Consider the following 26,243-nt stretch of genomic DNA (forward strand, 5'->3'; position numbering starts at 1 on the left):
TGCTTGTGCATTGTGCAATAATCTAACATGCACCAATGCAATATGATGCCACGCAAAAAAATTGTTTTTCATTTTATGAACTTAATTAATTACATATTCAGTTCATTTTTAAAGAGAAAATTAATGTCAAACATCAATAATGTTATTTAAATTGGGAAAGATGGGACCAAATAAGTAAGGAAATCAGGGCGTTTCAGTTCACGAGACTTGGACACGTGGTCGGATTTGTGACTGGGCTTGTCAATCAATAACGTCATCACGTAACCTCTACGCACTCCGCCCCATTGAGAAGCGTTTCCGCCAAGATGGTTGTTGGTGCCTTTCCTATCGCCAAGCTCCTCTACCTCGGAGTGAGGCAGTTGAGCAAGCCTGTGGCTAACCGGATAAAAGCTGGAGCCCGGAGGAGCGAGTTCTTTAAAACTTACATTTGCCTGCCGCCGGCACAGAGTGAGTAATTTGAGCTAACGGCTGCTAAAGGCTTAGAGTTCAGTCCAGTCACCTCTGACGGTTGATAAGCATGGGGAGGCGCAACAACCAATGATAATGAACCTGAAATGACTGTTATCCAATCATCTTTCAAGATATATTTCTTCGACCAATAGCAGCCAGGCAATGTGTAAAGGGCGGGTCTTGTCTGTCATTGAAACAGATTGTATTAGCCTTTGCTATGAGGGCACGGCAGGACAATTGTTGTCCAAACGCCCTATTCAGAATGTGACACTGACTTTAATTAGACAGAAATATGCTAAGTGGACACTTAGCTCTATTGTTTAGTCATTCAAAATACTTCCCAAGTAAAGATTACTGTGTATATCATGTTGTGTTTGTTACTGTGTGCAAATTAAAAAGAAGTCACAGTTTTTCTTTAAAGATAGCAAATTTAAGTAAATTAATGCATCAAATCGAGCTTTTATGAAAAGGCGCTGCAGAAAAAAGGGCACGGTATTATTTGTTGACTGAGTAGATAAAATGCAATTAAAGTTTGATTAGATTTAAAGGTGGTCTTATCTTCATATATGATGGCTGAGTGAAGCAGAAAGGATTTTACTCCGAATTGTGAAGGTGTAGTCATACTTAGAGCTGTCAAGGGGTGGAGGAGGGCCAGAAGCAAGAAGGTGAAATGGAGGACACACCAGCTTTTGAGGAGTCTGAGCAGGGGCAAAATGACAACACACAAAATTTGTTATGGACAAGAAATATTATGTAAGCTAAGGCTCTGAGGGATTTGGCTTCTCAGTTGCTATACAGGACACCAGTGACTGTGAAGGGATTCATCTTTACGTGGCAGCCTTCTTGCATTCTGTTTAAGAGACTTCTCACTTTGCAGGGGGCTTTATTCTTTTCCCACTTATAACTGACATCAAGATAATTTGTCTCCTTGATGGACTGCTGAATCTTGGAGAGTCTCTTGAATTATTAACTAGTAAATGTGGATCCTAAGTCATGTGGTGACCACAGATATATGGAAGAATGTTTCAGTTTTAATGAACCTGGTTGCCTAATTTCTGTGTAATGTACCAAGAGCACCACTGATTCTGTGGTTTTGGGCAGTGTTGTCCTGTTTTCATGTTTTATTCTAAAAAAAATTCTAAAAAATTTCAACCCAATTTCAGTATGGTATTAAGGCTACTTTCTCAGCTGGGTAGAAGATTATAATAAATCAAATCAAATCACTTTTGTAAATGATAGTGCAATGATGACATGCATCTTTAACTATAAATGCAGTTTCTCCTGTATTCACAACCTTTGACCAGATTAGCTGATCCTTTTGATGAAAAATTGAACAGGACCCAAACATATTCAAAGTCTTCTTTCCTTATATACTGTATGCTCCTTGTTCCAACAGTTTATCACTGGATTGAGATGAGAACAAAGATGCGGATCATGGGCTTCAGGGGAGCCACCATTAAGCCGCTGAACGAGGAAGCGGCAGCAGAGCTGGGCGCCGAGTTACTGGGGGAATCAATCATCTTCCTCATTGGTGGTGGATGCATGGTGTTAGAGTACAGCAGACAGGCGGCTAACTCTCGCCGTAAAGAGGAAGAGCTGAACGAGACCCTCATAAGCCTACAGACGCAACTAGCAGAATTATCCCTAACGACAGAGACTCTAAGTGCGCAGCTGAGAGAGGTCAACAGGCAAATGCTGTCATTTCCTGTTCCCACCAAAAAGTAACAAATTTAGTTGTTTGCTATACAGCAAGGCACAATGTCGGGTTGTGGGATGAAGGAGTGAGTGCAGGTGTACATGTACAGCCTCATAGCTTTGAGCTGGGTGGAAGAGGTTGATATAAGTATATCACTGCAATGCGGATTTGGGTGCTATTGTTTGCTCGTGTTCTGAGCAACTAGTTGTAAAAAAAGGAATTGCTATGATATTCATAGTGAATTTCACTGGCTGACCTTGTATGTTCATTGTAAAGTTGACTGAGTGTATATAAAAACTTACAGTACAATAAAGTGGTGACCTTAAAGTTGATATATACATATATATTTTTAACAGCTTCAGCATATTCCTTTATTTGTAATTCAGTGATCCTCGTAGACCTTAATCACTTTGGAAATACTGAATTATATGATTTTTTTAATACTAATTATGAGTTACTATTAATGGGAAAAAAAAAAAAAAAACAGAACCAGCTCATATCACTGGATAGTTTTTGAGAGAATCTGCCCCTGTACTGTCCATAAAATTCCATGTTGTAATTGCTGGTTTTTAATTGGATATATGGTGACAATTGGAAAAAAAATTGAAATAAAATGATATGTTGGCTGTTGATAGCGTTTTTGTTATGTTTAATACGAAACAAGAGAACAAAACTGAAAGCACCTCCAGAGTGGATAATGTCCCGCGTGTCTTCACATTACTGTAAAACTACAGTACCCAAGATGACGTCAACTTAAACACTTCCTGCTTTGGAACGCTCCAAGTGCTTAACGCGTATCATACAGAACTTTGTTTTTTTCATCTAAGATTATATGGTACAAATTAGTTAATGGTAAACTCGCGCTATTTGGTAGCTCAAAGAAGTGCACCCCAGTGTTTTTGCAGTAGAATAATAAATTCAACCAAGCGGCTCTGGTTAACTTCCGGTTCTGAGTTTGGGCCACTTTGTGGCGCCAGGGGGCGGTAGCAACTCTTTCAGTCTTCTAACACGACTTGCCCGCGCAACTTGGGTGAAAGGAGGTAGGCCTCAACCTTGTTTTGTTAATATATTCCGCTTTAGTACTAAACTTTAAGCGGACTGCACAGTTCATTTTCTCCTGGACTTGCGTGCAGACATAAAGTATGGGTCGCAGCTTGCTTATTGTCTGAGTTAAAGTTTCTTCCCTTGCAGCGGCTGTCGGTGCGTTAGCTAATGCTAGGCTAAGAAGGTTAGGCGCTCAGCGAGATATTTAGATGAGTAATAGCATTAGCATCTATTTTAGGAATAGTTTTGTCTTGCAAAGGGTTGTATTGGTAACGGCTGCAATAAAACACGAGTTTAATTATTCACAGACGTGTAGTGGAACACTGTATATTCTTACAGAATCTGTCCAGCGTTGCTAGCTTAGCTAAACGGCTAATGCAGCCTATTTGGCTGTGGGCACGGTGCCGCGCAGCAGATAACATTTGAAAGTTATAGGCAGTGTTTTTAGCAGTACCTGAACATTTCCTCCCAATTTTTGTAGCAAATAAAGACAAGAAGCACCAAGCAGATATCCAAAATCACAATGAGTGTTGACGTGAAGAAACTGAAAGTCAATGAGTTAAAAGAAGAGCTCCAGCGCCGTGGCCTGGACACCAGAGGCCTGAAGGCAGACCTCGTAGAGAGGCTGAAAGCCGCTCTGGAGGCTGAAGCTCAGGCTGATGCTGGTGAGCAAGAGGATAAAGGGGATCAGCAGCAGGAAGAGGAATACGGTGATGACTACCAAGACAATGAAGATGAAACGGATGCACAAGAGCAGCAAGGTAAAGTATTATTTCATTAAACATTTCACTTCCATGAAACTAGTTTTATTACGTTGTTTTGGACTTTGATCCAGTTTCTGCCCTTTGCTGATATTACATTTTAAGCACTTCACTGTACTTAAGTATAAATTAAAGTTTCAAAGTTGGGAAATGTCAACAAACTTTTCACTTTACAAACTTTAGAACACCTAAACTAAGTTTAAAAATTTTACATTTCCAGATTCAGAAGCAGCTGAGGACTATGGTGGTGGTGATGAAGCTGAAGGTGATGCCCCTCAAGATGAAGATGAGGGCCGAGATTCAGGTGGTTACTATGAAGAAGAGGAGGCAGAAGGTAACCCCTACGAAAGTCAGACTCCTTCAGACTCGGGTCACAATGTGCCCGACTTCACAGCAGATGAGGATATTCAGAAAACTGACATGATGTCTGAGGAAGAGACCAAGCCTGCAACAAAGGAGGAAGTGGAGGAAGAGAATGAAGAGGAGGAGAATGAAAAGAATAGACAAGGTAATGTTTCATTACTTTTATTACTCAGTTGATTTTTATAGTCTTGTATTAATCTCTGATGGCACTGGTTGAGAATAGAAACGCTTTTCAGAGATTCAAGTTTTACTGCTATTTACTGCCGACATGCAGAGGTGGCACAATGACACAGTGATCTGCTTAAACTAAATGATGCTAAAGGTAGTGTAAAATTTTCCTCATGGACTTTGGCCATACAGTAAAGACATGTAAACCCAACACTCAAACTGCTCTCATACCTAGTAGAAAAAATTCAACAACTTGTTTTCATGTTAAAATGTGTTATGTTTGTTCATGTCTAATTATAGAAGTTAAAGTAGAGGTCAAAATGGAAGATGAATCTGAGGGTGCAGGTGAAAGGCAACAAGATAATCAGCATGACCAGCAGCATGGGCAAGATACCGCAGGCCAGCCAGAGCAAGTCAAAACTGAAGATGAGAGAGGTGGACACTATGGACGTAAGAGGCCGTATGAGGAGAACAGGGGCTACAGCTATTATGAGCACCGTGAGGAGAAGAGGTGGGCTTCTACATGTTTTTCTAAGTTAACTCAACTGTCTACACTCGGAATGGATAAGGCAAAGTGTATGACAATAAATACTCTGGTGTTATTGTACAGATCCCGAACACCTCAGCCTCCTGCTGAAGATGAAGAGGAGAACATAGATGACACTCTTGTTACAATTGATACATGTAAGTATGGTACATTAAATAGTGTGTGAACAAACTAGTGTCAGTGTGCTGTCTATGGTTGTTTATAAATATCAGAGACAATAGGAAGTTGGACTGTTGTAGCAGACACAGTCATTTATTCACTACATGCTTTTGTTGATGGATTACGTGTAACCTTTTAAATATATGTATGCTCTGCTCTAATCTACAGTGATAATTAGCGCCCACTATTGCTGCAGAGATGTAGACTACCATCTTATGACTGATATAGATGAAGTGTTTGATGCTTTGTGCTTAACTCTTTGGTTTTCAGACAATTGTGATTTGCACTTCAAAGTTTCCCGTGACCGCTACAGTGGTTATCCACTGACCATTGAAGGCTTTGCTTACCTTTGGGCTGGGGCACGAGCAACTCATGGAGTCACCCAGGGACGCGTGTGCTATGAGATGAAGGTAAATGGATGCGTTTGTCTAAAGGCTTAGTAGTTTTAAAGCTAGACAGATGATTCGTGCTGATGAGGTCAGACCTATTTTATGAAATTTTACCAATTTGGTATTGGGGAAACTTTACTATTAACAAGCATTATCGTCAAATGTAAGAATAGCATTAACCCTGTTGGCCTTTAAACCAATGTAGCTGAAAACACAATTTTTATAGAAGCTCTGGTTAACTTTTCTTTTGTTTTGTTTGTTTTTGAAATAATGTCAAGTAATCCTTCTGGTTCACACACACACGCACGCATATATGTATTAGGCAAACAAAAATCTTACTCTGATTGTGTTTGACTTTTGTTTTTTTTAAAGATCAATGAAGAAATTCCTGTGAAGCACCTCCCCAGCAGTGAGCCTGATCCCCATGTGGTCAGAATTGGGTGGTCTCTCAACCACTGCAGCACTCAGCTTGGTGAGTGAAGCATCTGTCACAATACTCAACATGATGTTTGCTCGGTCAACTAATAAAACAATTGTTTTAATCCTGCAATGTTTTAGGCGAGGAGCCATTTTCCTTTGGATATGGAGGAACAGGAAAAAAATCCGTTGACTGTAAATTTTCAGACTTTGGTGAGAAGTTTGGCGAAAATGATGTCATCGGTTGTTACATTGTAAGTAATTGATTCATTTTCTCTAAAGCTTATCACATAAGAATTTCACACATTTCTTTAATAATGTATTCTTTATTTTAGTTATTGTGTTTTTATTCAGTAATTATGGTAGTAATCTATCATAATGCTCGCATTTTGCATATTTTACAAGTTGAGACGTTTTCTTTGCTTTGTCACTTTAAGGACTTTGACAGTGGTGACGAGGTGGAGATGGGCTTCTCTAAGAATGGAGTGCATTTGGGTGTGGCTTTCCGGACAACCAAAGAAGCCTTGGCAGGCCGTGCCCTGTTCCCTCACGTCCTGGTTAAGAATTGTGCGGTTGAGTTCAACTTTGGACAGAAGCGAGAGCCTTACTTCCCCCCACAAGAGGGATACACCTTCATCCACAATCTGGAGATGGAGGACAAGATCAGAGGTACTAAAGGACCTGCCAGCAAGTCTGAGTGTGAGGTAAGTTAGCAGTGAAATTGTACTATACAGTACATGAGGTTTTTGCCCCCAAATCTTCTGTTGTTTTGGGGAGACTAAATGCTTGATTGTTAATTGGAAGTTAGCCACAATTTGTAAATTTAATTGTAAGCAAAATAAAAAATTGATGTAGCACTGATCAGAGGTTTTTTGTTTTGTTTTCCCCCCCAGATTTTGATGATGGTTGGCCTCCCTGCCTGTGGAAAAACCACTTGGGCCTCAAAGCATGCAGAGAGTAACCCGGACAAGAAGTACAACATCCTGGGCACAAATGCTATCATGGACAAGATGAAGGTTGGTTTTGTTTGTTGTGGGTTTTTTTTTTCTTCATTACATTGTGAATGTTGGTTCTGTTCAAAGTCTTTATTTATTTTCAAACAAAGATTTTAAAATGTATTCCTTTTTCTCCAGGTCATGGGTCTGCGCCGCCAGAAGAACTACGCCGGGCGCTGGGATGTTCTGATACAGCAGGCCACCCAGTGTCTGAACCGGCTGATTGAGATCGCCGCCCGCAAGAGACGCAACTACATCCTCGATCAGGTACTGCCCCTCCAGTTACACTCTGCTTTAATACTCACCACAGTCAGTCAATGTGCCCTGATGATCACTCTCTCTCTAATGGACTATTTATTTATCTTTCAGGGGGTCTCTGTGTATTATAGAGTAGAAGAAGCATTGATCTCCCTCTTGTCACTTGCTTGTCATGCATTGTAAACGAAAATGATTAATGGCTCTCATAAGTGACAGAATATGTTATGTTTTCATCCCGCAGTATATTGCACTTGCTATTCCCTGTCATAATACAGTATTGTTTGTCTTGTGAATTTCAACAATGTACAAGTAAACCATGACTTTGTAAAGATGTTGAGAAACAAGTAAGCTCTGACTGGTGAGTAAGAAAAACACCTTCTGTTGCTAATTTAATAAGACAGAGTTGATAGCTTTTTAAAAGCTATTTTTTAAGTGAGATATATGGAACTTTTGAGTGTGTTTTTTAATAAATTGACCCCTAAGGTAAGTACTGACTAACAGCCTTTTAGATTTTCAGATCTTTGAGCTCAGGAAATGTGGGAAAAAGGTAGGTGGGTCTGATGGTGGACTGTGGCTTTTCTGTGGAAACTGTGAGTATTTGCAGGTAGGTTATATATGTGTTGTCTGGAATGGGACAAGAGCTCGTATGAAGAAAAGGTGAGTAAAGGTAAGTCTGAGGGACCCATGAGACTAGCAAGCGGTTTTTGAAGCAGCATGCTGTGGTAAATGGTGCTTTTCGGACATGTTTATATTCGATAAAAGTTGTAAAGTTGGCACTTTAGACACAGAGTGTTTTCTTTGAGGTATGTGATTTCTTTGTGTGTATATTAAGGAACCGAAATCCTATATTTTTTTTTTTTTTTTTTTTTCTTTTTAAGCTTTTGGCATATATTTAAAGCTAAATTGGTTACTAATAAGAACTTGTATAAGCTTCTCACTGTTAAATTGTGAGATCATATTCATTACAAATTTAACTGACATTGGCATTACTTAGTTGTTTGTTGGTCAGTGGAGACCCCACTGAGTTCTGCTGGATGAAGAGAGAGATTGTTTGAAGTTAATACTGTGAGCTGTTTGCTGTTTAAAGTGTCCTAACCGCAAGTCTTCTATTTGAATGTCATAGCATGGCGCAGTTTGATAATTGTGCTTTGGCAGTTTTAATGTCACCTAAAAGCCTAATTTAGATAAAGCGTAATTATTAAGTGTTTGTTATTTAGCTGTAGTCCTGATTTGAAACGAGGGTTTTTGAAGCATTTTCATTCGGTTTTGAGTTCTTACACAGGCAGCAAGGATTATGGAAAAAAATGTGATTTATAATGTGGCTACATTTGACAGTTGGCACTGTCATCAAAGCAAAATGTAACCATGAGTCGTTCCTGCTGATCAGTGCTATGGAATATTTTGGGAGAAAAATCTAACAGCAGTAGTTTATAATACTGAAATTAGGTTGTTCAGAGCAAGATATGAAATATTTATGTATTTGCTATTCCACCTGGTGACTACTGCAAACTATCTCTACATTTATAATCGCTACATCGCAATAGAAGAAGAATTAACTGAATTGAAAATCAATTCAATCGAAATGGTAACTGTAATATACCTTTCGGTATTGTAACTGTTCATCTAGGGCATATTTAAGTTCTTTTAATGTTTGAGGTAAATACAAAATACTCACAGCTTCTCTCAGTTACTGCTCTGCGTAATTGTAGCAGTGCTTTTGAAGCATATTTACAATCAGCACATAGTCATTGAATGAACACAGAATTGAGTGCGCGCATCTTGGCGTTGTCTGACAAAGCAGAAAGTTTAGTCAGCACGGGGTCCCTCTATTTACAATAACTTTCTTTAGCAGTCACTGGGTACCTGGACGCACAGACCGTGAGGTAAGTCTGTGGAGTGACGAGAGGCCAATAGTACCTGAGTAAAAACGTAGACTGACGTCCAAGCCAAACCTCTCTCACTTCATTATTGCAGGGTTCCAGCTTCCTTCCAGTGGAAAGCCATTACAAATAAACAATAACAAACAAGCTTCTACTTCTTTCTTGTCACCATTGCTAGACAAATGTTTATGGATCAGCAAGGAGACGAAAAATGCGTCCTTTTGAAGGTTTTCAACGCAAGGCTATTGTAATTTGTCCCACGGACGAGGATTTAAAAGAACGAACATTAAAGCAAACCAATGAGCAGGGGAAGGATGTGCCCGATCATGCTGTGTTAGAAATGAAAGGTAGGAACGCTGTGGAAACAATAAATAAAACACCAGATCTACTTTTTTTCTATGTGTTGTCTCTAAAATCAAACTTGGAAGATGCCCCCTCCCCCCTTCCCTCATCATAGCCTTTGGCCAGATATCAGACCTGGATATTTTTTAAAAAGTCAACATGAATCTGATTCTTATTTTTTGCCCTGTATCTACCACTTGCCATTCAGCTTACTTCTGATGCCCTGCAAACTGAGATTTCGGCTTTGTAATAGAACCAATACTGCGCAATTGGCTTCCATGAAACGAATGTTTCCAAATGACACATTTACATGCATATGTTTTTGTAAGTTAATTTGTAACACTCTCACATCAGCTGTCCTTGGTTTGCAGAGCTGTTTCCTCTTCTCACCAACTTTTTAGTTGTCCTTTGTCCCCCTCCCCACCTTTACTGAAGTCTCCCTCCTCTCCTGTGTCTGTTTAAACAAATGTTTCCTCCATGTTCCCTTGGAGGTAATTTTTGTTCCCTTTACCCTACCATCTGCTTCATTATCTGCTCTTAGTTTCTCTGATGTACTTTTCCCCTGTACAATAGTAATTAGTTTTCATTTTGTCTTCCGGTGGTGTGGCTGCTTTGGTCTTCACTACAACCCCCTCCCCCTCTTTCTCTCTCTCCCATCCTTTTTTTGCTGGATGGGCTGTCTCTTTCCTGTGGTCATCACTGCCACTCTTGAAGCCAACTTTACTCTCCCTGAGCCTTGCGACTTCCTGGAGGCAGTGACGTACGTCGAGCTGCAGCGCGACGAGGCTGAAAAGTTGATGAAGCAGTACAATGAGGAGGGCCGCAAAGCTGGCCCACCCCCTGAGAAACGCTTTGATAACAGGTCTGGTGGGTTCCGTGGCCGCGGAGGTGGTAGCTTCCAGCGGTATGACAACCGTGATGGAGCTCGTGGCAGCTACCAGAACCGCAGTGGGGATGGAGGCAGTGGATACAGAGGAGGTAAGAACTCTTAAATATTATTTATTTTTTGATAATTTCAAACTAGAAAGTTGGAACTTTCAGGTTAACATATTTTTCCTGAACACTTAATGATCTCAGTTTAACAAATGTTGCACCTGCTTTCTTCCTTTGACTTTTATGTTGGCACAGCATTTTTGTAAAATAAAATTGTTCAATAAATGTCTGTAGATATTTCATCTTTTTGTTGCGTTTTACAGGCTACAATCGTGGCAGCTATAACCAGAACAGGTGGGGCAACAGCTACCGTGACGGAGGCTCTGATGCACGAAGTGGATATAACCGCAGTCAGCAGTCAGGGGGAAGCTACAGAACTGCACCCTCTTACAACAAAGGAGGATACAACCAGGTACTTAATATGATTCATTTATGGATAAAACACCATAAATTATAAAATGGAGGAAAAAATTATATCATTGTATTCTTCTTCACCCTCAGGGCTACAGCCAGAGCTACAATCAAGGGTACAACCAGGGCAACTACAACCAGAATTACTACAGCAACTACAGTCAGTACCCAGCATACAGTCAGAGCTACAGCCAGACACCTGCCACTGGTCAGACGTACAACCACCAGCAGCAGCAACCACAACAGCAACCACAACAGCAGCCACAGCAGAGCTACAACCAGCAGTATCAGCAGGTACCACTAACGTCCATTTTTGGCCCTATGAACTCAGGCCGTTACTTCAATAGAGCCCAGTGGCAGAAATCCTAATGAATTCACTTTAGTAGTAATCGATCTGATGGTGGCCAAGTTTTATCCAAAGTTTTCACTGTAGAAAAACTGAATCACAAAGTTCACAACTTTAAAACAGTGTTCAGCCTTTTCTTTCTTTCTTTCTTTCTTTCTTTCTTTCTTTCTTTCTCCACCTTTAAGGCTTTGGAAAGGGTTTAATGATCATGAAGTATCTCAAACTTGTAAACATACTTTTAACTCTAAATGCTTCTTGCTTTGATTTACAGTATGCTCAGCAGTGGCAGCAGTACTACCAGAATCAGAACCAGTGGAATCAATATTACAGCCAGTATGGCAGCTATCCTGGACAAGGCAGCCAAGGCTCATCTTCTGGTTCCCAGTAGCTTCCTTCCTGCATCTGTACCTGCATCCACCTGTGTCCTGAACACCTCTGATAACTGCAGAAGATTGATTTTTGTACAGTCCCACATTGTGTCTCCAACCATAACATCCTCCATCTGATTTAACACAGTAGCCTTCATTTGCCATCAATCCGTGTACACCTAAATTACATACAGTTTGATGTCTTTTCATTATTTTTACTGAATTAAGTCTTATTCTAAGCAGTGACCGTGAAGTGGTAGATGATAGGTATCAAGACATTTAATGAATGTTATTGATAATGCATTCAGTATGGATGTATGAAATCCACATTTACTACAGATTGAAGAGGTAATTGTACATTTCATAGTGTGAAGAAGGCAGGAAAAGTACAGCAAACCCTGAATACTTTTGCTTGCTTTGAGAAGAACAAAATGCATGCTTTTTACATCCATGACCCTGTCCTGTCTTGCTTTTTAATTTTCAGTTACCGATTTTACATTTTATTTACTGCAATAGACACCAAGCATTATGAAACACGTTTTTTAAATAGGTGTTGATGCTGTAGTATTTAATCCAGTCTTTGATTGAGAAAAATATTTTGCCACTCTTGACTAGTTCTATGTGCAGGGTTGTTTTTTTCTTTTCTTTTTTTCCATCCCTTTGTGATTGCGCATTTTGTCTTGTAGTTTAATCCTATTCTTTTCAAACAATTTGTTTTCTACCTGAAAATGAAAATCAGATTTTGATCAGTTACGCAAACTGTCTTGTCTTTATACAATAAATGCAGTTGTATATGCCTGTAATTGTTAATGTCCTTTTGTTCCCCTTCAGTGAAGTCAGACACAACACATACTGTCTGATTAATCATTGATATGTTTTTCGACTTTTTTTCCCAACATTTGTAAGTCATGGACAAAACAAAAGGAAGCGTTTAGCTAAAAACCATATGCCAAGTTTGGACCATATGCATGTGCAGTCAAAAACATTGGGAAGGAAATGAACATTTTAAACTGTAGTCATGATGGCCGATTAGGCTTAACAAGCTCCTTTTGCTATTCAAATGGGCAATATAGATGATGAAGTTTCAATAACAAATACTTTGTGATTTTCCACTAACTTTTTCTGACAGCTTAATTGAGTAAAAAACATATGAAATCCAATATTGCCATTTAGAATTTGATGTGCAAAACTCTACTACCAACTGGGCTAACAGATGCTAAGGTAAAACTCGATAATATAACTTTTTGACACGCGATAAATTGATACATTAGCTGTTTGTATATCAAATATCCAATCAACAGCCAAATAAATAACAGTTAAAATAGTTTTCCATTCTTTCCAAATTGACGAGTTGTCATATAGCTGCCAGTGTTACAATTAACCACAGTTTTGTTGAGGTTAGTGTTAATTTCCTACCCTGCATGTGTATATATTGTATGATCAGGAAAAGCCTGCCTATAGGTTGGCATAAATTAGGAAGTAAGGTGGTTTAGCACCAGAAAACCAAGGCACCAGTTCAAAACAATACGAGGTGTTCCTCAGTAGGAAAATCCATGTTTCTTAGCCGGATAACCAATAAAATAGCAGTGACAAAGATCAAATGAAAAACATCACACAACCATGCTTGAAACACAAATGAGTCCTTTGCTGGCCTTCTAAAATAAGTGGCCAGTAAATAGTATCAGTTCAACACGAGTCAGACACAGCTTTGTCCAAAAAATGTGTTTGTGTCTGTGCTTTGTCCATGTGGGGAAATGAGTGCTCAGTCTGGCTCCCTGCTTTTGTCTTTGTACAGATGCAGCTCCTCCATCTTCTCCTGCAGGAAGGAAACAGGCATGGAGCAGCGGGTTCTGTGTGGTAGAGTGCTGACCTGGAAAACAAATGTCAAATTAATCATAAAGAAACTAGTCACTGTTTGTTTTTCTCATTTCACAAAGTCTTGCAAAGTGTTTTAAACTGCACTTGTAATGCTTTAACTCTGAAAGTAGTGCCTAAAATATGAGGTAGTAAAGTCTCAGCAGTCAGATGGACAAGCTGGACACAAAAAAGGATTATTTTGCTGTTTTATAACAGCATGCATGAAAACGACAGTAGAGGGAGTCATTCAAAGTTGTACATATGGAGTCCAAGCTCACAGTATTCTTAACGGAGTTATCATTTTGTACTGTGTCTGGTAGCAACTCAAAGTTTTTAATCTTAAATGAATCCTTGCTGTATTATTTCATTATGCAATCATGGCATTTTTCACATATAAACAGGATCACAGAGAAGAAAAGGTTAAGAAACACTTCCTTTCTGAATGATCACTTTGCAGGAACTTGCACCATTTCTCACCTTTCTCAGTGATGGACGAGAGTGAAGGTGGTTTCCCTTTTTGTCCTTCTTCTCAGGTGTCCAAACTCCAGGATCCGTCTGAGTGGAGCGGTCGGACAGTACTGATTCACTGGTGTTACTTTTCCAGTCAGATGTACCCTTATGGTGCTCTGTTTCATTACTCAGGGGAAAAACAAAGGTCTCCTCTTCCGAACCTGACCAGAAAAAATAATAATATTAAATAATAATTTTAGAGACTTTTTACTGACAGAAGACAGTGTGTGCTTTGCGGACTGTATATGAAGAAGAAAGGACGCACTCCAGCTGTTGCCCTTGGTTCTTAAATCAGGTGCGGGGGTGCATGGACAGGACCCAGTCGTGTTTTTGTGTTTCTTCAAGCACTCAATACCCACCAGATCTCTACAGTGTCTGTGGCAGTTTATCCCACAGTCTGGAAGACAGAGAAAATGTTAAGCTTTTAAAGCACTACCACTTTAAGGATTCGTTCACTCAGATTAAGAAAACGTTTTGTGGATTATCCAGAGTAATCAGACCATTGTTTTTGGAACAACATAGCCTATTTCAGTGTTGACGTGTAATTTTGTAATGCTTTTAGCGTTACAAACTAAATTACTTCAATAGCAGAGGAAATGTCAAGAGGCCACATGTTCAGGGAATTGTCCTCTTAAACTCTGTCTTATTCTATTGGGCAAATTCTTGCTCAGATCAAGCTGATTACTCTTGACAGTTGATTAGAAGGTTAAGATCTCTGATCGTAGAGGTTTATTTTTGTGTTTCTGAGCCTACCTTTACAGTGGTAGCCCTGTTTGGTGACACCCCATAGCTGCAAGATATGACAAATTACAATTTGACTAAATTTCTACAAAACCCAAAACAATGAGAAAAAAGAAACAAACAACAAACAAAGCTAATGACACTCACAAAGCCTCTACATATATCACAGAATGTTGGTCGTTTGTATGTGGTTTCATGGAAGTTATGCGCGTCATTGAAGTTGTACCCCAACTTGGCACATACGGACATTCCCCTCATGAAGTAAGAGGTGATTTCTTCACGGCTGATTTGTCCCTCCCTAGGCAGAAAATTTTCCAAAGTGCAACATAGATGTAAGTAAGTTGTCCTTTCTCTGATTTGCATTTAGGTCATGACGAGAGGCCCGCGTGTGAGCTGCAGCTTCCTCACCTGTCAGTTTCTTGAGTACAGAAGGAGAAGGGGAAGTTGGCTGCTATTTTTTCAAATTCCTCCAGCGAAATGTAGCCATCCTGATTGTGGTCATAATTCTTCATTATGGACTGCAGGGGGCAACAGAACGATCAGATATTCAGTTCCACTTGTCAAGGAACAGTTTGCTAGTTCTGCTTTAGGCTGCCAAGTAATAAGGAAGTGAGAGACATCAGGTTGTTGCAAAGTCACATACTCACATCCACCATCTGTTTGACGTGTTTAGATATGGTGTCGGGGTCGAGCCTGGGGGTGACTCCTGAACCCCACTCTGCCACTACTGGGGGTTTAACTGGAGCTACAGGCTGTGGACAAACAGATGCAGCAATGAGACACGAAGACTGTCAGACAAGCAAAAATGCACACACCCACCACATAATACACTTCCCTAACGTACAGCGCTTTGATGTGGCTAACTTTGATGTATTTAAGCACTGCGTCTCTGCTTTTGTTTTGAAGAACACGTTACACCCACAGAAAGTGCGCAAATGTCCACCCGCTTATAAGAAGAGGTTAAAGTAAGTGTGAACCTGTGTACCGTTACAAAGAGCTTCACTTCAGCTCTACTGACCTGAACCTTGGGGTTCTTGGGTTCCTTGGCATATGAGAGTTCATATATCTCATCCTCAGTGTAGTATAAATCTAGGGAGAGCTGAAACATTAACACAGAACAGAATTTCAGATGTTTGTGACTTCGTGCTATCTAACTTTGTAAAAATCCCCTTCTTGTTTCTTGTTTTAGTACCGTGAGCAGATGCAGCAGGTCTTTGTTGGCCTCAAAGGGTGGTGTACAGCTGTGGAGGGCCAGCAGGTCATTAATGTTGCTATAGAGGTGCTGCAGCTTGCTCAGGTTGATTTTTTCCTCATCTATGTAGTCCGGCAAGGCCTCATTCAGCGAGATCAGATCCTTTAGATGGACACCCAAAATGGGAACCTTGAAGCCGGTGCACTCATTGTAAACCCGACGGTAGTTGCTGTAATTACTCCGCGACGAGAGCAGCTCTGTCATTTCACTGAGAGCCTGACAGAAAATAAAGATTGACAAATAGTGATTAAAAAATATATATTTTTAAAATATTTAACTAAGCCTTTTTTTTTTTGTTTAAATGGAAAACAGTGAATCGTCTAAGAGTAATCTAAGATATGGCAAACCTTTGCACACGTTTGTCCAGTTTGTCTAGAAACAGCTGGCTAGCTGTGATGAGACCATACAGCTAAAAATGTAAAAAATCTATAAAAACTCTTCAGGATATGACAAAGCAACCCCAAGAGGGCAGTTGAAGGTGTTGTCCCACACAGGAAAAACAAGAGGTAAAAATGCAATGTGTACCAAACACTTCTCTGAGTTAATGTTACGCCCCAAAACATTCTTTCTCATATGTACAGTAAGTTTAGTTGATGTGTATGACATGCAAATATCACTTTTTGAATGCCACCATATCTAACAAAAGATAAAGAATTACCAGAAACACCACTTACTGGGTTAGCAGGTGAAGAAACAGACATTGCAATGATTAAGCAAAGCAATGTCTAAACGTTTACACCCTTGTGGCGTGACAGGCACTAACACTGACTCATGATTACACGCAATATTTAAAATACCTTAGTGACATCAGGAGGCAGCAGGTTAGAAGTGTCTTTGAGGCGGGAGATTGAACTGTGACAGAGGCCTCCAGTTACGGCCATGAGAGTGTTAAAGTTTTGCAGAGATCGAAGTTTCTAAATGGAAAAGAGCATAAGAAATAACTGTAAATTAGAAAAAGTGCACCTGAAACAGTAGACCTGGCAGCCAAACCAAAATGCGTCTTAGCTCTTATTTCAGTTTTTGTGATGTTGCCTCCCCAGGTACTTTACCTGAGCCACATGAATGAACTTGGTGAAGACCTGGGCTCTCTGCTGGGCTGTGTGTCTGCTAAGAATCATCAGCTGGACCCACTGGGAGACCCCATTACACATCATCACTGAACGCTCCAAAGCAGGATTGTCCCGGACTGAACCTCGTACTACATAGCTGCGGTAATCCAAGAACTGTCCGATTAGAAAAGAGTTCAAGCAATAAAGGTTATTCGTAATTTTAACATTTTGAATCATTTTCTCATAAAAATAAAACAATATTTTATCTTCTGATTGTGGCTTCAGAGTAAAAGAAAAAGTTGTGGCACAACTTTGCAATTTCACAAACCATCTGGAACATCTGGAGGGAGCCTGACTGTCAGTAAAACCAACAGATACGGTGACCACTATCGACTGTATGGCACCATTTACTAATACTTTGTAAAGGGACTGAGACTATAGATGTAGGTACTATTAGGCAAATTGATACACTGAAACCATTTCCCATAAAGTGTTCACACTTCCTATTGAAAGTTAGAAATGCCATCAACTACAATGCAAGTTACGCAACAGGATTTCTCACAATGTGGCAGAAAAACTTGTTCTTACAAATAACATATTACTGATAGTGTGATTAAAACAAAATGACCAATGTTCATGGAAAGTGTCACCATTTAAACTGTCAAAAATACAGTGAACCTTTAACATTTTTACAGTATAATATTTTTACTTTAACATACTTCATGCTCAGCTGTGTGTAGAATGAATGAAGATGCCATTAAACTACACTGTTTAGCAAAAAACCTCAAACGCTGACAAAGAATGCTTAACTAAAGAGCTTTAGCTTGAATCTTAGATGATTTTATGATTTATCCATTAATTTTGCTACTAGGCTATAATAACATCTTTACAAGAGGACTAATTATCATAACCACATAATGTACTGGTACTAATAATGATACCAAAAGTAAAACTTGTCTATGCATATTCATCAACTCTGAGTGCTTATTTCAGGACTAGGAACATCTCTGTGAGTCATGGCAACATGATGGTGTCTCATCGGGTGAAAAACCTAAGAAATAGTGAGAAGTTGTTTGGTGAACTTACTGATACATTACAGAAGTTTTTAAACTCAAGGTAGCTGAGATGCTCAGCCATCTCGTCTGGCTCCATGTGATCGAATATTAAAGACACCTTCCTCTTCTTCACAGAAGGTGAGGGTGCCTGTGATATGTTCAGGTGAGGGCTTCTAGGAAAGGCAACAGGACAAAAATCATCATTCTATTTATAGGATTGTTTATTGTTTATATATATATATATATTTTTTTTTAAACTGTTTTTAGACATATTTATATATATGCAGTTTTTCCAGGGTACAACGGTAAATCAAACAGAAACATGACTCACAAGCAGGAGTTCTCGATGAGCTGCGAGTGTTTCTCCTCTCCTCCATCTGACCGGACCAGTGCCCACAGGTCCCCCATGGTCTGTTCAAGGTGGGGGTCCACCTCAAATACCGCTGGGAACTGGCTGATCCACTGCCTTGCCACAAAGCAAAACAGAAAACATGTTTACTACTCGCAAATAGAGCAGGATAACCAGTTCCGTCATACTCCATCATTCAACGGTCTCGAGTGTCCTTACTCACCTGGCAAGGTGGCGGATCTGTGTCCGCCTGAGTCCTCTCTTGTCGGAGGGACAGTCCTTATAAGTAAGAATAATAGTCAAGGCTCTAAACACACTGTGCAAATTATACCAAACAGTAGGGATATATACTTGAAATCTGCTTTGCAAACATGGAGTGCAAAACAAAGCCATGCTTGTTTCCTGATCTGATTAATCAACATGGGCATGTGATTGGGAGCAGTGCACCAGTGGAACCAGAGTATTACACTGAGTGGCAGTGGAGGATATAGAGTGAGAAGTTTCTGGGCAAATGCCTCAGATGGCACAACCCAGCTGTGCATCATCAGGGTCATGTGGACCAACTGGGTCCCTCTTGGGCTGGAAGTCTTGCCCTCTGAATCTGCAAGCAAAACGGAGCAGTGGATTCACAGGAGGAGGATTAATGTGATTAAAAACAACAAACAGTGCAATAGGCAACGAGTTTATGTCACACCAAGCAGCTCAGGTAGAGTGGAGATTTCAGACTTTCTCTAGGTATGCCTGTTTTTATCAACAGAAATATATATTAATTATAATTTAAAGGTTCAGTACAACCAAACTACCTAGTTTTATTTTACCCTAACATTTCCCTAGGAAAGCTTTATATTATGCCAGTTAACTAGATCATTATTTTGAGTTTTTCTACTGTCACATTTCAGGACCTTTAACAGTTGATATCCAAAAAATGTATTTGTGTAATTTTAATGAACTGACTGATACACCAACAGAGGAGGCGATAGAGATAGAGATAGAGAGATTTGTATAGTTTAACATTGCATGGGAATGACTGGCTGGCTTCTGTAACCCAACAGAACAAAGCTTGATTGTATGAGACTGCTCTTTGTCTCTCTCCATCCCACCCTGTCAGTTTCTCTCACCCCCACCCCCCACACTTTCCCTCATCCCTCAATTATATAACCTTGTTGTTGTTAAAGTGTAAAACCACATGGCAAACAGAGACTGACCAAAGCAGTTTAGGCAGCGCTGTATGAGGTCATCCAGGCTGGCAGCACTGGCACTGGGAGCAGAACTGGGGCTCTGCAGGGCCCGGGTGATGTCCTGAGGACTGGGACATGTATTCCTCCTCCGGGGGCCCAGGTTTTTGCCCTTTAGCACACCAGGACTCTCCACATTGGACTTCCTAAGAAAGTGAGACAGACAGAAAGGCAGATAGAGAGTGAAAGCGAGAGCGAGAGAGGGAGAGAAAAGGGGAGCATAAGTAGCCTAAAAAAGTAGAACAATGTGTGACGAGATAGTTCAAGCCAGCATTAGAGGAAACACAGCTCCCCACATCTGATAAGCTCTGCTACAGCTCTGCTGCTGTCTGAGCCATCATGCACAAGCAGACTAACTGCACGCAACAGCTCAGATGCTTCTCTAAATTTGTCAAATAAGTAAAAGACTTGAAGTAGTGGGGGACTTTTCATTACTGACATTAGATGGGTGGCCAGTTGTGTCACACATTTAAATGTTGTACTGTATTTTTACTCCCGTGCTTTTAGAAACTTTATAAGAATTAGTTTTGATCGGGATTTTTTTTTTTCTTTAATTGCAGGTGCTAATGGTGACATAGGCCAGAGCAACTTTTATTTTTAAACTCCTATTAATGTCACGGAAAATCTGGAACAGACAACATGAGAGATTAAATAAGGCATAGTGACTGCTATAAGTCCTTTTGTTTTTGATAAGTGGTACTGAAGTTACAAAAAAATCTATAAGTCTAAAAAAGTAAAACATCAAAACATATTTGGATGCTGTTAGTATAAAAATACATCACCCATCAGTTTTTATAAGACACTGAAATTATGCTTTCTTGTTGTCGAAAACAAAATAGATTTACCACATCTCACAAGTAAACTAGGCAAGAACGGAAGATCTCTCTTTGATTCACCTCGCAGCCTATAGATACAGTATGTAACCACAAGACCCATTTGTTTTAGTAATCATACACTGGTGACTGGTGTCCTGCTACTGATGTGGCAGAACGCTGATGCAAATTTTCCCTTTTTTGGACTTCAATGGAAATTTGCAACTGAGGAGAATCCAGCCTAGTCATAGCATATAGGCCATCCCTTTGTGCATACTTTATGCTGAAGCTGGACTGATGCTAAGTGCGAGTAGAGTTACAAAAACAACTTTTTAGACAACAAAGATAAGGGAGAGATACTACATTTTATGCTTAAACACAACAGTTTTCTGTTTCATGATTATGTTGATGCTTCCTCTTCAGATCAGTGGCTCAGTTGTGCAATATCTGACCGTGTTTCACAATAACCAGTGAAATTCTTAACTTTTTTATTGGTTTCTATTCTTTGCTTTTTCATCTACATTTTAACTGGTATAGTTACCTCAGTTTTGCAAGAGACTTAAGAGAAGTCTAGATCCACAATTACCAAACATTAATGAAACTACATTTTGCAACAAACCTGCCCATTAAGAGTGTCTGTCATTTTTTTTTTAAAGGTGGTGAAGCTTTGTGTTGCACTTAAGACATTTTGTATTCGTGCATCTGAGCAAACACTGAGTAGTATGTAACCAATATGAAACTGTCAGTCTATACTGCAGATAATGTGATGAAATTGCCAGGAAACAACTGTGAGTTCAGAGAACTGGTGACAAGTTCCCTGAATGACCAGACCTACATCCCCTTCTTTTAACCTAAGCACTCAGCTTATTTCCCCAACCCACTCACCACATTGGTACATTCTCATATAGTTTATGCATTACTAAACATACACCTGCACCCACTGTCCAGACACTCAAAAACATATAAAATGGCAGAACACTTATAGATACACAGGAACATGTGGTGACATTCACTTATCTATTTATACCACAAGCTGCCTGTATGTGCTGTTCCATCTAGTCATCACGCAACATATTTCACTCTCAGAGACATCTAGACTCAAAACATTAGGGCAGGGGTGGGCAATCTCAGTCCACGAGGGCCGGTGTCCCTGCAGGTTTTAGAGCTCACCTTGGGTCAACACACCTGAATCACATGATTAGTTCGTTACCAGGCCTCTGGAGAACTTCAGGACATGTTGAGGAACTAATTTAGCCATTTAAATCAGCTGTGTTGGTTCGAGGACACATCTATAACCTGCAGGGACACCGGCCCTCGTGGACTGAGATTGCCCACCCCTGCATTAGGGGGATGTCAGTGATGAACCAGACTCCATCACTCTTCTTCCTCGTACTCAGGCTCCAGGTGACTGGTTTGGAAACCTGCTGGGCAACAAAGATCTGCCTCTTGTGCTCCTCCCCTCTGCCTCATTACACAGTCTGGCTACTGAATTCAAAACACTAACATTAACAGCACAGCATGCAACATTTTCAACAAATATATTTTAAGGAGAGGAAAGCTTGTGAAATCAAGATGCCTCTGTCATTTTATCTATACTTAGCTGCCTTTTAGGTTTCTGCAAAAGTGTACTGTGAAACTTAAATCTCATGCTGGGTAAGGTCTTTGCTTTAAGTTAAGCTGTTACATTCTGTAGAGACTGTGAAGTCCATCGATTAAAAAAACAATGCAATTTGGGATTTTGACTATGCAGATAACACTGACTTAAAGATATTACCTGATCCAGATTGAAAATGAACCAATAATCACCTAATTCGTTAACAGTCTCAATAAATTATGAGAATATCTATTCTATGTTCTCAAGTGTTTCCAAGTCCGTTATTTCTTTTACGTGTTTGGATTGAAGTATGTACACTAATTTTGTACATTTAAAAACAAAACTGAGTGGTTTTCTAATCTCAATGTCCTTTGCAACATATCACCTTTCTCAGTGAATTCACCTGCTGTCAAAGCACTTGCACATACGTGAGACACGGCAACTACAAACAGAAATGCTGACGGGGAAATGTTGTTGATGTCATAACGTTATTCAGGGAATTTCCCCCGAGTGCTGAGTAGGTAACACACAAAACATCAGTCAAAGGTATGTTTTCTGTGTAGTGACACTGACCACCTTCAATGACAGAGAGCCATTTGAAAATAGAGTGTAGTGGATATGGATGCAAATTAGAACACAGTTACTGTTTGGGAATTTGCATTGACTTTTTCCAAAGCATAGGGCAACTTGAAAAGCACTCCCTTTATTTAGCATGTCATCTATAGGAACAACCTTTGTGTTGAAAAGAAAATCCTTGTGCGCATGACATGACATGACATACTTATTCATTTGGATCCTGCTCCATTGCATCACTGACTCTTTTTTCAGGAAGACCTTCCATTCCTCATTTTCCTCACTAACTCCTACTTTGCTCACTTTTTTCCTCTTCCTTCATCCTTGTTCTATTCATTCCATTCAGGAAACAGCTTCTCCTTTTCTCTCTGGAAATCCCCCTCACTCTCTTTCCCATCTGTGTTGAGACTCCTGGCTAAAGATCCAGTAACCCCCTCCCCTTGCTCCTGCTCTCACACTGGCGGGGGGATATGCAAATTCCTCTCTTTCTTTCCTTAATTGATTAATTGAAGCCCAGGCCCTTTGAAGGCCTTGTTTGTGTACTGCTCTTTTCCCCTGCTCTCCCCTCTCCCCTCTCCCAACCCATATTCTTGTTTCCCTCTGCATCAAGAGGATGCATCTTCTGCAAGGAGCTATTGACCCCTCCCCTCCTTAGTACTGTATATAGTGCAATCATATAGTCCTGTGCAAAAGTCTTGAGAAATCCCCAAATTCTTTATATTTTGCTAGGAAAATGGGAGCTAGGGGCAGCCATTCATTAGAACATTCAAGTGTGCATCGAGATACAGTATAGAAACACTATTTTTTCAATTATAATGAGTAGTCAAGCTTTTTTGTAATTTCTTTAAATAGTCCTCAGGAATAGGTCACGCTGCCTCTTCAAGAACATTCAAAGTTCATTTTTGGATGCTGGCTGCCTTTTGTTCTGTTCTCTGTCAAGATCTTCCAGTGCTCCCTTAATATTGTTGAGCTCTGAGCTCTGGGGAGGCCAATCCATGACCTATAGTGTTCTGTTATGTGCTTTCAATCCAGGTATGTTTTTAATGAATTGGCAGTGTGTTTGGGATCATTGTCACATTGAAAAATGAAAAACCGGATATTCAGATGCTTTGGATGCTCAATCAAAATCTGATAGTACCTTTGTGTATTCAAAAGTAATTAATGGCAAGACCTCCAACAACACTACCAGAAAGGCAGCATCACACCATGACAGAGCTGCCACTGTGTTTTACAGATGGCTATAGACACTGACTGTTGTACCTCTCTCCTGACCTTCTCTGTGAATACTGAGGGCAATCCTCCACTGAGACCATTTCTGGTGAACCTTTAGCAGATAGTAGCTTGATCGACTGAAGGGTCAGATGTGTTTCTCATGCCTGTATCACATCTTTGAAATTCTTCTTCCTATTTCTTACAGACTTGACATTTAGATAATGTTTATCTGCTATAGATAGTTTGCTAGTCCTGGTACTTTGTCTTTTGCCCTTCATTTACCATAATTTCTAAGCACGCATTGCAATCCATGCCATTTTTAACTAGGTCTTTGGGAATCAAGCACAAATACTATATTATGTGTGTCAAAGTTCAACTAAAGAAACAGGAATAAATGATGTGCTTTTTTTGGTGACAGACTGCTAATAGCAAAATGCCTAAATATACAAATTAAAATGGATTCATTCCTTAGGTTATGTGCCTTTTTCATACTTGAATGATTCATAGGTTGGTGTTAAGTGGCTTAATGAAGAAATAACAATAACAAAAAACGGAACAAAATAGTCCCCTGAAAATGTTCAGGTAAAAGAGAGCCAATATCCCCCCAAAAAACCCCAAACACTGAAAGACCCTTAGGACGCTGTTCAAGAGCACTTTACAATTACAAGAAAGTCTGGCTGCTTGGAAGCAAACTATCAAGAAATGAGGAGTGGCTCAAGACTTTTACTCAGTACTGTACCTGTTCAACTAAGCACTACACTCTGTTCTCTCCAATTTTTGGAAATTCTCTCTCTGGTATACACACATGTATGTTTAACCTATAACAATAATTCTAATGTGACTTACTTCCCTAATTTTCCACTATTACAATTTAGTTCCACGTTGAGTTTGTTCCATGCTTCTCTTTAGGGTTTTTTTTTTTTTAGAGATTTTACAAAGATTTCTACATTTCAGGAATGTGTTATTTATTGTCTTACATATTGTTAAACTCATATGCATAACTGATAAAAATACAATGCTGACCTTATGTGATAGTTCTAGACAGTCTTGCCACTGAAGGGGAAACTCCATACCCTCAAACTCAGGTAACTAATTGGACAAAACTCACATTTGACTACCTCAACATTTAACATACAACCCTTTCATTCCAAGTAATCTGATAAGATCTGTGGTCACAACTGCAGCAGTAAAAAATGCCTCTGAAAACACAAACATATAGGTTCTCTGCTGTATCTAAAATCGAATGCAAAAAACGTCACTGCACTGACGTGAAAAAGGAGATTACTGGACAGAACAGAAAAGCAGAACGCATTTCCATGGAAAGGCAAGCAGGCAGCTCTCCACAGGCACGCACAACTGTTGAATGTTGGCTCTCACTTGTGTGCAGTACACACAAATAATTTGAGAAGTTGATAGTCTTCACTGATATGCAGGTCAAAACATTAACTGCAGCCTTTATTTTAACCCAAAGCCTCCATGTGCACAGTGTTGAATATGACAATAAATGGCAGAAGAGGCATACACTAGATGCAGAAATAAATGTCCTTGTTTCTCTTTGACTTTGTCAAGAACCTTTGCACAAACCACACCACATCTCAGTTACAACCTCAATGTTCACACATCACTGCTGCACTCAAAACACTTGCTGCTGACACATACTTAGACTTACACTTGTTAAGAAACTGAGGTGCAAATGGTTCTGCGAGCAGCGAACTCTCAGGTTTAACGCCCTGTCTCTTTTTTCTTATTTAATTACCTTTTGTTCTTGTTCATTGCAGAGTTCTTCTCCTCAGCAACACTCCTCCTCCACTGGTGATCCGTACAGGCATTTGAGCACGTCTCTACAGCTCCATGGTTGGCCTTGCTCCTCCTTTATCTCCTCTGTGTCCTCTATGTGTTACTGTGCACTGGACAGCAAGAGCAGGCACAGCAGGGAGGGCTGCTCGAGGTCGAAGGCTGCTCACCTACACTCATCGACTAAACTCCGCGCCTAAGTCCTGCTTATCAAACGACTCTATGAGTGAGTTAACCTCCTTCTCGCTTTATCTGTCAACCACAAATCAGTAACAAAGCAGACCTCATGCCTCCGTTTCCTGCAACAAAGCAGACATGCCAAGACAAAATGCCCCAAAGAAGCCTCGAAGTAGAGTGCAAAAACTCGCAACAGTCATTCACTCGTCCCCTCAACATAAACAAGTCAGCATCTTAAATGGAGGAACTGGCTCTGATAGATAGGGGAACTCACATCAGTTTCTGTGTGTGTGTTTGTGTGTGTGTGTGGCCGTGTGCAAGGGGGAGGGGAGAGCGAGTGAGAGAGAGAGAGTTAGAATTGTGAACACAAATGGAGTACCAATAGAGGAAGGAGGAGGAGAGTTAGAGAGAGATAGTGATGAGCAATCATATGAGCATCAGTGTACTTCAAGAGGGGAACTCTCGGGTTCTTTTTAAGTGTCAACACAGGAAAAAAAAATAGGCCA

General features: G+C 40.1%; 3 protein-coding genes across 3 annotated transcripts; 2 read left to right on the forward strand and 1 right to left on the reverse strand.

The window, feature by feature from the left end:
- The first annotated feature begins 129 nt into the window (after window positions 1-129).
- Window positions 130-2,635, forward strand: opa3 (outer mitochondrial membrane lipid metabolism regulator OPA3). The gene is made up of 2 exons (XM_085380647.1): window positions 130-447; window positions 1,847-2,635. The coding sequence occupies exons 1-2, from the start codon at window positions 306-308 to the stop codon at window positions 2,173-2,175; spliced, it is 471 nt and encodes a 156-aa protein (XP_085236773.1). The 5' UTR covers window positions 130-305; the 3' UTR covers window positions 2,176-2,635.
- Window positions 2,636-3,713: 1,078 nt separating this feature from the next.
- hnrnpul1 (heterogeneous nuclear ribonucleoprotein U-like 1) lies at window positions 3,714-12,330 on the forward strand. The gene is made up of 15 exons (XM_085380642.1): window positions 3,714-3,951; window positions 4,172-4,459; window positions 4,783-4,993; window positions 5,093-5,166; window positions 5,459-5,598; window positions 5,950-6,049; window positions 6,136-6,248; window positions 6,432-6,698; window positions 6,888-7,010; window positions 7,128-7,256; window positions 9,306-9,474; window positions 10,184-10,447; window positions 10,666-10,814; window positions 10,904-11,107; window positions 11,431-12,330. Exons 1-15 carry the CDS (start codon window positions 3,714-3,716, stop codon window positions 11,545-11,547), a joined length of 2,586 nt encoding a protein of 861 aa, XP_085236768.1. The 3' UTR covers window positions 11,548-12,330.
- On the reverse strand, window positions 11,994-26,041 carry rasgrp4 (RAS guanyl releasing protein 4). The gene is made up of 17 exons (XM_085380646.1): window positions 25,523-26,041; window positions 19,546-19,721; window positions 18,830-18,941; window positions 18,564-18,626; window positions 18,323-18,457; window positions 18,023-18,164; window positions 16,937-17,110; window positions 16,685-16,801; window positions 15,828-16,103; window positions 15,654-15,734; window positions 15,283-15,387; window positions 15,044-15,153; window positions 14,783-14,933; window positions 14,648-14,684; window positions 14,160-14,291; window positions 13,862-14,055; window positions 11,994-13,397 (listed from the first exon to the last, which is right to left on the reverse strand). The coding sequence occupies exons 1-17, from the start codon at window positions 25,537-25,539 to the stop codon at window positions 13,290-13,292; spliced, it is 2,130 nt and encodes a 709-aa protein (XP_085236772.1). The 5' UTR covers window positions 25,540-26,041; the 3' UTR covers window positions 11,994-13,289.
- Window positions 26,042-26,243: the final 202 nt, after the last annotated feature.

Source organism: Rhamphochromis longiceps, linkage group LG14 (genome assembly GCF_057381845.1).
Source record: "Rhamphochromis longiceps isolate RC_006_pf linkage group LG14, R_longiceps_female_GT1.1, whole genome shotgun sequence".
NCBI classification, from domain to species: domain Eukaryota; kingdom Metazoa; phylum Chordata; class Actinopteri; order Cichliformes; family Cichlidae; genus Rhamphochromis; species Rhamphochromis longiceps.

Bases quoted from the DNA above. Each gene is read 5' to 3' on its own strand.
- opa3 (XM_085380647.1), top strand. From the start codon at position 306: ATGGTTGTTGGTGCCTTTCCTATCGCCAAGCTCCTCTACCTCGGAGTG. The intron at 448-1,846 runs GTGAGTAATTTG...TTGTTCCAACAG, and splicing joins TTGCCTGCCGCCGGCACAGA to TTTATCACTGGATTGAGATG.
- hnrnpul1 (XM_085380642.1), top strand. From the start codon at position 3,714: ATGAGTGTTGACGTGAAGAAACTGAAAGTCAATGAGTTAAAAGAAGAG. The intron at 3,952-4,171 runs GTAAAGTATTAT...TTACATTTCCAG, and splicing joins GGATGCACAAGAGCAGCAAG to ATTCAGAAGCAGCTGAGGAC. The intron at 10,448-10,665 runs GTAAGAACTCTT...TGCGTTTTACAG, and splicing joins AGGCAGTGGATACAGAGGAG to GCTACAATCGTGGCAGCTAT.
- rasgrp4 (XM_085380646.1), bottom strand. The intron at 15,388-15,653 runs GTCAGTAGAGCT...GTTTGTCCACAG, and splicing joins CCAAGAACCCCAAGGTTCAG to CCTGTAGCTCCAGTTAAACC. The intron at 14,292-14,647 runs GTAGGCTCAGAA...TCTGTCTTCCAG, and splicing joins ACAGGGCTACCACTGTAAAG to ACTGTGGGATAAACTGCCAC.